The sequence below is a fragment of the Erigeron canadensis genome, chromosome 9 (assembly GCF_010389155.1).
Source record: "Erigeron canadensis isolate Cc75 chromosome 9, C_canadensis_v1, whole genome shotgun sequence".
Lineage (NCBI taxonomy): Eukaryota > Viridiplantae > Streptophyta > Magnoliopsida > Asterales > Asteraceae > Erigeron > Erigeron canadensis.
The window spans coordinates 8,179,651-8,191,695 of NC_057769.1; the positions used below are offsets into that span (position 1 = coordinate 8,179,651).

The following is a 12,045-nucleotide window of genomic DNA, read 5'->3' on the forward strand; positions in this document are numbered from 1 at the left end:
AGAAGACAATATTTGAAACAGGAATGGTGGAAGCTTTGGCGGTGAAGACAGTATTCTGGGAGAACGAAATAGGCTTTGAATTTACTTATGATGAGGTAAGAGTTTGATGCTAATATATGTTGGTTTGTTAGTGACATGAATAAAGTGCGGGTTGGATGAGTAATTTTTATATAGATTAAACAAGCTCAGGTTCACCCAAACTATTTTCCGCCCTAAGTTTTTAAGCTTTTACATAGTTAGCTCCTCAAAAATAAAATAGCACATTATATGAACAAAACATGTATTTTTGACGAATTGATTAAGAGGTTTATGCTTTGATGATTATGATATCATTTTGGAAGAGTCTAACCCGTTGACCCGTTTAACATAATAAACATAACTTGAATTAGAGATTTCTTGCGATCTTAATTTTACATCAGGTTCGGCTTCTTTCAATGATCGAGGACAATAAGATATCGAGGCAATATAAAGAGGAAGAATGAAAGAAGCAAAGGGTATGTATGATATTATAGTACTAAGGTTGTTAGCTTTCTTTTTAGGGAGCATAATGTATGTCTAAAGGATAACCTTTCGTATTTATGGACTAGAAGAAACATGAGGGACAACTGATAGCAGGAAGCACTCTTTGGTTCAAAACCAAGTCCAATGAAGCAACGAAGTGCCAAAAAAGGTGGTAGATTGTCCATGGGTGGTGCGGGTACAACAAGCAACAGAAGACTGTAATTGTGTGGAGCGGCTCGTGCAACTCCTAACCAAATCCTCCTTTCATTGGAGCCGCTTTTCCTAATACCCGTCCAGCCATAAATATTGAACATCAGTTAAGGAGCATAGATTACGGGTTCGGTTATGTGTCTGCTGGATTGCTGGTAAATTCTTGAAACTTTTACTGATTCTGATCATTAATTATTTGTGTATGTGGTGTTCATTTTCAAGAAACTGCAGTTGTTTGACATGACAACTAGAGAGAGATACTTAACTTGATGGGTCAAAACAGGCGGGTTGGATAAGAGGTCGAGACGGGTAGGTTTTTTTGGAACCAGGTTGAGTCAGGTTGGTAGAACATGATTACAAAATTTATATTCTTTCAATACCAAAAATCAAAACTTTTTCTTGAAACTTTTACTGATTCTGATCATTAGTTAATTGTGTATGTGGTGTTCATTTTTCAAGAAACTGCAATCGTTTGACATCACAACTAGAGAGAGATACTTAACTTGATGGGTCAAAATGGGCGGGTTGGGTAAGGGGTCAAAACAGGTAGTTTTTTTTTGGAACTGGTCGAGTCACGTTGGTAGAACATGATTACAGAAATTATATTCTTTTCAATACCAAAAATCAAGATTTCCGAATAAAATGATTTTGTGGCTTTTAGAAATTTGAGAAAAGTGTTTAGACAACTTCTAACCCTTTTTGGCCCATCCAGCTCTTTCTATTTTACCCATTTGGCCCATGATGATGGTTTAGTAATTTCATGTTAGATCATAACTCCTTTTGTTTCTTATGTGATCAGGAAGGAAATGTTTGAAAATAGCGAGTAATAAGAAACACACTGAATTACAAGTTATAAAGACCGTGGAAGAACGTACCTGGAGGATACAAGATATTTCTGTAGCTCATGGTGATCATACTATGGATCTAAATTACAAATCCAAAGATAATGCAGATGAAGATGGAATAAAACAAGGTATTCTTCAGTTTGCAGAATATCTGACACTTCGTTACTTCCATGTGTTTTTATTCATTTGTTCAAAAATATTTATGTAGATATTTACAAGACTAGACTACCCTTCAAAAGAATCTGGGAGAGGTACAGGTACATCTAAAAGTTCGGGCAAGAACTATGAGTTAAGTAGAAATTTGTTGAGTAACAATTTTTAAACAAAGTTTTAAGATGTCACTTCACCATGTTTAGTACCGCATATTGAACATCTGTGGGATCAAGGAAGAGACAGAAGCTTACAATACCAAGTTTTACAAATGAAAGTGAGATATGTGCCTTCGATAGAAGATATTCTGGAGAGTGGTCCAAAAGTAAATGAAGGAGGAAAACAATGGCAGTACAAGGATCCAATTGGGAAGATTCAAGGTCCTTTTTTAATGACACGGTTGCATAAATGGAACCATAGTAATATCTTTCTTGCGGATATGAGAATATGGAGAGAGTGAGAAGGAGATGGAAAAGAGTAACAATAAAAATAAAGGCAAAATAAATACAACGACAACATAATTTTGGCGTCTCAAGTAATCTTTTTGGTGTAGATGTCATCTTCGGGAATGGGAATAGTAGGTATTGTTTTAATTCCCTAATGTAAGTGTCTGACTAGATCCTACAATTTGGTCCTTTGTACTGGTTACCCAGAAGTCATCTCCAAGCAATCACAACGCATCATGACATTGTACCCCAAGTTTTTTCTTGTAAATACCTAGGACGTTTAGCGGAACTTCTAAAGGGAGTAAATGGAAATTTCCAAAATCACCCATGCATCAATAACCAGGTACCACAATGTTATGTTGTTTTTACTTTCATTAGGAATTTGGTAGAGTTGGTTACCATCGTGTTTAACAGTTCTTTTTATTATTAGACATTTCTCTGCTGGTTTATCGTCAGGCACTCAGGCCCTTCTCATTAGTTTTCATATTAAAGATAGTGCGTAATTTGTCAAAGTTTTGGATAGTAGGTCTATGTGGTTGTTCCTTTGTGTCATTTATATGGTGCTGATTGGTCACTCTATAGCTTGTGATCTCCAAATTCGGATTTTGCATGCTGATAATATCTATGAAGAAATTATTCAGAACTGTTTATGTATCGGACGGTAAATACATGAATAAGAAATCCCCAATAAATGGCCAAAATAGAGACTTTAAAATTCAACTGTGAAAGAAGAAAATTTTTATAGAAAGTTCCAGATATCTCATTATTCACTGCAGAATCTAAATATCTATATATGTAAGAGGTGGTCTTTAAGTAGCTGCCATGACATAGTTAACAATAAGCTTACGTTTTGCGTCCAGGTGCTATGTTTAGGTTTGCTCAATATACCGTTATTTTCACTTAAATATACCCCGTTAAGTACTTATGGATGTTTATTAGCTTCCTTGTGAACCATGTAATCATACTTCTAGGAACATAATTCTTTCTATTTCCTTCTGTGTAATTATGGGTTTCGAGTACTTTATTTCTCATATACGAACTATATTGACCATGCTATTGTTAACAGTTATACACTCGCATCTATAAATTTATATTCATGCCTGTACTTTGCTTCAGAAAGGTTGTACCTTTCTGCAATTTTTGTAACCGTTTCTCTGAATCCCCTTGCAGTATGTGTTCTCAAGCGTACAGTTTCTAACGCCATAGTGCTCAGCGGGCTTAGTGGTGGTGGGAAACTGTTCTTTTTTACAAGGTAAACGTCGTAGAAAGTTATGCTTGCCTTGAGATTCATTCTGTCAACATTTATATCTGTTCAAGTTTAAGCTTAGCATAATTTAATGTGTGTGGCAGCTGCGTGATGGATCTTCCCACCAAGGTACTGTCACGTCAATGGAACCCCATGAGGGCCTTTTTGTATTGAACTCGGAGACCTCCAAGGTAAACCACCCTACCGTCACAGGCTGATGTAAAGGCTGTTTATATAAGTTTGTTTTTTGTATATACTTAAGGTGGGGTTGATTTAAGTTATGGTTTACTTGTAATAGGTCAAGTTCACTAAATGTAACTAAAATGGAAATTGTGAAGTCGTCTAAAGTGTATCTATTTTTAATACCTATAGGCTACAACCTGCAAATTTGTTTTGTAACATAGTTTTTGCATATTTAACGCATTAAATAATATTTTAAATGACAAAAAGTGGTGGTGGTCTGCACATTCCTAAACTGACTGTTGCTAAAAACAGAGTATTTTCAACCGAGTCTGTTTTGACCCTTATAGAACAACTTCCCTATTCATCTTGCTATATCTAGGCCAATGCATACTATAGTGCAGCAAGAGAGTCAATCCGATACTCATGTATTATTTAGTAGTTTTAACTTTTAACATAAGATTCTTCAATATCAGCTATTACTTGCCACTATTATACAGTGAATACTATTTTTTTTTATTCTTTTATCTTCATCACTTTGAATGCAATTTTTCAGAAAAGCGATTCTTCAATATCAGCTTTTACTTGCCGCTATTATACAGTGAATACTATTTTTTTTTAATTCTTTTATCTTCATCACATTTGAATGCGACTTTTCAGAAAGGTAAAACAAAGGCGGTTCATCTTGTTGATGTTCCTGGTCACTCCCGTCTTCACCCTAAACTGGATGAATACTTGCCTCGAGTGGCTGGCATGATATTTGTTGTGGACGCAGTGGAATTTTTGCCCAACTGTCGTGCTGCTTCAGAGTAATATACATTTTATAAGGCTTTATAATGCAGGCCTTTATATGCTAAGTTGTGTTCTTCGTGGAATAAAAGCTACACTAAGTGAATCTAACATTTTTCGTTTTGTTTTTAAAAGGTATCTCTACTACATTTTGACCAAAGCTAGTGTTGTGAAGAGGAAAATTCCACTTCTTATCCTTTGCAACAAGGTGGATAAGGTTACTGCACATACAAAAGAGTTTATCAGAAAACAGCTTGAGAAAGAATTGTATTTTGCTACTTTTTAAATATTCTTTCCTGTTTCAAGTCGAATTTCACGTCTCTTCCTTATTTGCAGCAGTGTACTTTTGATCGTGCCTTGATTATTATTCTTTCTTCCATGAGTATCATTCAGCAAATGGAATCATCCAAATGAATTTTCGGGCCTTGATTATTATTCTTTCTTCTCGTGTATGAGTTTGCGAATGAACAGTTTAAGGAGAGCTGTATCAGATGCAGATATATCCAACGAGTTCACACGAAGAAGCATTTTCATTTTCTCAGTGCATAAACAATGTGATATTTGTCATACATCTGCTGGATTAACTGGAAAAATACTACCATTAGAGCAGTTCTTGAGGGAATGCATGGAGCCTTTCATATCTAGTCTTTATAATGCACAGTTTTATATGATGTGTTGGAAAACTGTGCGTCTGTGCCGTGTGTTGTTCATCAGAATTTGACCAACTGAAGTCTGGATACAGTAGCAAAATTTGGATTCAGAAAGAGATAATTTCCTTTTTTTTAACTAGCAGTAGATGTTATTGGAAAACATGTTCATATTTTAAACCAGTTTTAAACTTTCGTGTGCTCTTCCTCTTGACGTGTTGTAAATAAATGGTTATCTTGTATATCAAGTTTGTTTGTTTACGAGAGGGGTACCCACGCAATGTGGCGGCGTTGGCGGCGAGGGTTGGTGGTAGCAGCGGTAACGGTGTGGTTATTAACGTAAAAGTATAAGTGATTCGCTAATGAAAGCCTAATTCAGATGGAGGAGCATTTGTTTCCATAGAAGTGCACTGATGGAGTATGAGATTAAGTATGCGTGAAGATAATATAAAATGTCAAGAGCAAATCCGGTATTTCAAAGACGGAGTAGTTTAATTTAAAAAGGGGGCTTTTGTTTTATAAGGGAGTAGAGATATTATTTTTGACCAAAATGACTAAATAGTTTTTATCTGGCAGTATCCAAGGTCTGTTCACGACTAAATGACTAGGGATTTAACTTCAAGTACCACTTGGGACAAATGTGTATTAAAATTGTGTGGTGATGAGTGTGCGTGTGTGAGAGAGTTTTCTGTTAAAACTAAAAATAAAAGCAGAAAAAAGATTGGATTGGGAACAAATTTTATATCGACAGTAACATTTAGTAAATCACTCTAAAAATAGACATCCTGATGCTATGAAGTCTAAAAAATTGGGAACTGATAACACATTGATCAAAAGAGTCGTTAGAGCCTCTATCCCATGGTCACGTTACATAGTATTTTGTAGAATGCTCTATCATGAGAGTAAGTCATGTTATCATGCCTTGTTCTCTCTTTTCAGTTTTAAGTTTCAACAATATGGTAACAATTACTTCATTTTTGTGTCAACAGAGAGAAACATAGTAAACACAGATAGAGGTTGCATAACTGATATTCACCTTTTGTTGGTAACCAATTTACATTTCATACAACAAGAAATGAGACAAAAATCTATGTATTAACTAAAGCTTTATACTCTCTATACTTTCTTAGCTGAAGTAAACTGAAACACTAAAAGATCTCTCTATTTACAGAAACTAAAGCTTATCTTGATCCCATCATCCAACCGTTGGCGCTACCATGTCCTTCATGTTCATAGGATAACACATGTTGGTATGCAATCCAGACCACACATTCTCTGCTAAAATCTCATCCACAGCAGCTGTTGGATGGAATTGGTCCCACCATAGATGATTTGAAGCATTCCTACAAGCCATTCCAGCTGATAAGCACATTATCCAACCATTGTATCTTCCTAAACCACAGCATGCCGAATTCGTACACTAAATCCTGCAAAAACAAATCGACAAAACCTTACAAACCGAATTCGTAACACTAAATGACATAAGCTAATTGCAGCTTGGGCAGCAGTAATATGAGTTCAAATTGGTTGAATATCGTTGGTCCACTCATTAACAGTGCTATTATCTTAAAATCTTAATGACTAACTAGATGGGTGCCCTCGCGTTGCAGCGGTACCATTTAAAAAACGATAGTTAAGTGTGGTGATGATGGATACGGAAGGCGATGGTCGGTGTCGGTGATGATGGACACTGTCACACTGGAAACTGATAGTATGAAAGAAAGGGAGACAAAGAAGTGGTGTGAAGTGAACATGTGTTACTTATTTTAGGGTTAGGGATAATTTAGGAATATTGTAAAAAGTGCTTAAAGTCTTAAACCTTATTCTCTTTATAAGGGTTTATAGATGTATTAAATAAGATTATGGAAACTATTTTGCTGAAACAATGATTACAGTTATCCAAATTAATATTTCTGAGGCCATAAGCATCTGGAAACACTTCAAACTAGTCTCAATCGATTTTCCCAGTTCCATTTTAGCCAAGTTTTTAAGATTTTACCCCTTTGACCTATTAGAGACAGAATACATTCCATTTTAAAATAAATAACTTGATTTTGCAGAGTCAAATATCAAGGTGACTTTTTTATTTCATTTTCATATGATTTTGAAGTTATAGAACCGAATGATCTTACCGAAATGCTCAGCATTCTTCAAGATGTCCATGGATCCCAAATAAGCATCACAAAAGACTATATTGGCATCATCGAGTTCTTTATTAAGCTCATGAACTGTGTATCTCGTAACAAAATTGAATTCCATTATCATGTCATTTATCTTTGTGATACATTCTCCATTGTTGCTGTTGTATTGCCACAAGTAGTAAGGTGCACAACCAATAGGTGCCAGTCCCATCACCACTACTCATCTAACCTTCGCATTGTACAAATTCTGCACCATGAATGGAAGATTAAACCAAAACAGGCATATATAAATGTATAATAGAATAGATTCTATTCGGATGGAAAGAATGTGCTAGGTCAGGCGTCTTGGGTAATGTTTCCAGGGTCAAATGGGCTGGGCACGAGACACTTTTTTGTCCAAAAGTATAAACTTTTTATAAATAATCATCAAGCAATTTATCATTATAAAACTAAGTCTGGTTAGCTGAATGGTTATGGAGGTTTAGTTATATGACAAGGGGATAACTTTGACCCGTTTCCTCATTAGCCATCTTTCTGAAAAAATATTTCATCCATTTAACCCGTTAGAAATAAAACATAGCCATCATAAATGGGTCCAAACTGCTAACTTCTATGACCTGATTATAAAGTGAGAAGATAGAGGATTCTTCTAACCAGTATCTCCTGTCTCATTGACTTGGCTAAAAACTGATTAAACCTCCATGAAACATACTTTGATTGGACACCCGACACATCAGGGAGATAGTAATGTATAAAATCATTTGTCCCGATAGAAATGTAGAACATTGAGTTTGAAATATGATCAGTAGCCGCCTTTTCACCCATTCTTGTTATGAACTGCTGAAAGGTATCCATAACCTGCTGAATCTGCTGAGAGAAGGAAATATGTTGACCCTGCATAACATATATTACCCATTACATAAGAAACAGCAGAAACTAACATCTACGATCCATATCGTATCTAAAAGCTTATCTAAACAAACTATTGGGTTTTGAAGCGTACCAACTCTGCACCGCTGGAAAAGATGATTCCAGCACCCGCAGAAGCAAAATTCAACCCGTGTATCATATCTTCAACTGCCCCACTTTGACCTAGATAGCTCGGAACTAATGGGAGACCAAGATAAGATGCTGATTCAAATTTACATAAAAAAAAACATTTATCAGCCAATGCAAGAAAAACTTATAGCAAAAATTACATTCATTTTAATTCGTTACAAACCCGTATCAAGAAACAAAGTTAAAAATTTCGGTTCAAGACTACTAATCATGGAATATCAAAGAGACGTGTGAATTACTAAATTAGTATGATTTGATGTATACATTCATATAATAAAGTCTAAAAAGGGATATATATATATATATAAAAAGTAATTCAGTTATGCATTTCATCAAACACGTAATCTGAAACCAACAACTTTACTCAAAATCATACCAAGAACATCAAAATTTTATTAAAAAAAACTAGAAATTCAAAAAAACAGTAAAATGGGTTGTTACCAAGATAATCAACGGGAACCCGACCATTCGAAAACCGGCCAGTGGGTTGATGGGTATCGAAATCACGGCCGTAAGGAAGATGATCAGCACGAGCAAGTGTACCAAGAAAGTTATTAGTTCCACAATCAACAGAAGAGTCACCAATCACAAACAATGCCGGAACCGGAGATGGTGGGAGTGTAGGTAATGGGGGAGGTTGCAGTGTCGGAGTGGAGTACGATGATGGCGGCGGCGGTGGCGACGACGATGGTGGTGGAGAAATAGAAGTGTTTCTTGATGGGTGAGTGTAAAGATCTTGCGAAACGTGGACGGATTCGATTGGTTCGATAGATGAAAAGAATGTTTGTGTGAAAATTAAGAGTGGAAGTAATCGGAAAAACGATGAATAAGATGATGATGATGATGGCTCCATTCGATTCGGTTAGGTGGTTGTTGTGGGATAAGATGTGAAATTATATGTATTTAATAACCGGGTTCAACCCGGACATATTAATTAAAACTTTAAAATTATAAAATGTATTAAAAGAATTTATTTTATGTTTGTTCTTGAAATATTATAATTTGATATAAATTTAATAATTCAACTAACACAATAATTATATAGTTAATAAATCAACTAAATAAAAAAAAGACATTTTATTTGTAATATTATATAAGAGAATTTTTTTTTTTAAATAAATGATTAATATTTTAATTAAACATGTAAAGGGTTATTTTTATTTTATTTATATATGACATCATAATTAAATAAAAGATTTTTTAGGTGAAATATGGATTTGTCACATCTAACACTTTCTAAAAATACTTATAAGAAACAATCTTGCTTTATTATATATAAAGATAAAGATATTATATGTAGAGAGAATATCATATATCCCCTTGCTAAACAATATAAATATCAAATAACCCCAAGTCCACTTTAAAATATCATATATATCCATCTCATTATTAAAAATATCATATATCCCCAAAATCATATTTTAATTATCATTAAATCACAAGAATCAATAATCATTATCCGTAAATCATTTAATGACCACAATACCCTATTATTTGCGGCAAACAAGAAGATCGATGTTAAGGTTTAAAATGTTGAAATGTTTTTAACTAACAATGTTGAATGTACCGTATTATTAGATTATGCGTATATGGCTTTTTAGGTGCAGCCATAAAGGGGTTTTCATGATAAGGCTAATAAGAAGCAACCTACATGTTATGAATGTTTTGATATATTTTATTGTAGAATTGTCATTTGTATATATGGTTGTTTCTTTCCTTTTTTTTCGAACTTGCAGATTAGTTAGGTAGTTTTGAGATGTCTGCATTATTGTGTTTACACTTACGCTAGTGCTCATGAATTGTTTCAATAACACAATGTAATCCTAGACAAAAGGATCAAAGATGGATGATAATATTTATAATTTGTGGTGTTGTCCTCGTTTAAAACAAAAAAGAGAGAAAAGTTGTTTTTTTTCTATAGTATTATTATGTAAACAAATAAATGGCATGTCGTTTGTTATATAGTTAGTCTACTTAAAAGAAAGTCAAAAGGGTACAAGAGTCATTATGAAATTAAAAAATATTGGTTAAATGATTTTTGTGATTAAAATAATCAATTGAGGATATATGATATTTTTAAGTTTAGAATGGAGAAATTTGATATTTTAAAGTTGATTTGGGTATATATGATATATAGATGGGTTAAGAAGGGAATATATGAAATTCACCATATATGTATAGTAATGTTGTTAGTTGAATGTTTCACCTACTATCACTATCTTGAAATGGACAAAGTAGTTGAGGTGGTGAGAGTTGGTGTGACACTTTGAATTAGTCCTTTTATTTTTTATGCTATACTTTTTTTAAAGGTAACTTTTATAATATATACCTTGACCAAATTTGCTGCGGTATGGTGGTATAAGGTACATATACTGTGCAACCAATAATTTAAGCGGGACAATTTGGTTCTTTTCCAAAAACCAATTGTAAAGGAGAATATGTATGTGCAAGATCATACGATGTATAAAAATGTATCCTTATCGAAAATATTTTTACTATGCACCATTATATGTTTCGATTGGATTTATATATAACCCAGAGGTATTTTAGTTATTTATGAACAATTTTTATGTCATGTTTATATGAAATAATTTGAAGATATTCGATGTATCTCAAAGATATTGTTTTTAAATAATAACCATTTTTTTAATATCTTTAAAACTTGATAAATTTCGTCAAATTTATTGGAAAACACATCATTTATCAATATGAGCTATTTCAGAGCCAAAGACCATGATGTGATGGAGACAAATCCCTCCTTTTTTATTGGCAATAAGTCGGTGGGCAATTACATTCATTTTCAGTCAAGCAACATAATGTATGTAACATATTCTTAATATCATTAATGTTGTAATATATAAAAAAAACGCAATAATCATGTGAAACAGCAAAACTACATGCATCAAGTATCCATACATTATCCAATGATTACATTATATCAACACCCATTTTAAGATTCATGTGGCTACAAACAGAAATCAAGTATTCATTGATATCTGCATCTACATATAAAAAAATCCACCATACCCATAACATTTTTTTACTTATCATTTACATAGGATGATTGTGTTCATAAATACACCTCTAAATTTAGACAATAATTATTATTATTATTCTCAAAACTAATTCTATATTTAGAAAAGAAATCTCAAATCATAACATAATTGCATCTATACATTGAGATTGATATATATTCATGTTTTCCCGTAACTTTAATAATTACCATGATCTATTTCTAGGTAATTATCTACCTCTTTACTTACTTTTTCTTTTTCATGTCTTTAATGCATCACCTCAGTACAGTTAAATCCGATTGATTAGAGTGTTTAAGCATATCCAAGAAATAAAATAAATAAAAATGAAGACAAGACAAGTTCTTTAAGAAGCAAGACATGGCAGGGGCGGGAGGATACACACCTTCAATGTATTTTATAATGATATAATTTTCGCCAAGTATAATAAAACACAAACAATAATATTAATGGTCAAAGTTGCGACAGAAAGACTTTGACAGTCAAATTTGGACATTTAAATTGGGACGGAGGGAGTAATGGTTATGGGTTCGAGACTTGGTTCATATTTTTTTAATTAATAAAAATATAATAAATACAACATGTATACGTGGCAGCTTACGTGTCAATTTCTTAACAACAAACAACGTGTAAACGCCACGTAAGAAAAAGATGATGTGGCGAACATAGAGATATGTCACATCACCGATTTAAGATAGAGAATTATATATATATATATATTCTGAAAAGGTAAAACTGATATAAGATTGTCAACCGACAAAATATATATATATATTTTTTGTTCATATTAAAAATAATA

At 33.4% G+C, this 12,045-nt stretch overlaps 1 protein-coding gene and 1 pseudogene across 1 annotated transcript; one reads left to right on the top strand and one right to left on the bottom strand.

Annotated features, from left to right (window-relative positions):
- Nucleotides 1–2,012: 2,012 nt before the first annotated feature.
- On the top strand, nucleotides 2,013–5,258 carry LOC122583034 (signal recognition particle receptor subunit beta-like). The gene is made up of 6 exons (XM_043755470.1): nucleotides 2,013–2,495; nucleotides 3,323–3,404; nucleotides 3,503–3,589; nucleotides 4,239–4,387; nucleotides 4,503–4,584; nucleotides 4,704–5,258. Exons 3-6 carry the CDS (start codon nucleotides 3,542–3,544, stop codon nucleotides 4,779–4,781), a joined length of 357 nt encoding a protein of 118 aa, XP_043611405.1. The 5' UTR covers nucleotides 2,013–2,495; nucleotides 3,323–3,404; nucleotides 3,503–3,541; the 3' UTR covers nucleotides 4,782–5,258.
- Nucleotides 5,259–6,012: 754 nt separating this feature from the next.
- Nucleotides 6,013–9,072, bottom strand: LOC122582148 (annotated as a pseudogene).
- Nucleotides 9,073–12,045: the final 2,973 nt, after the last annotated feature.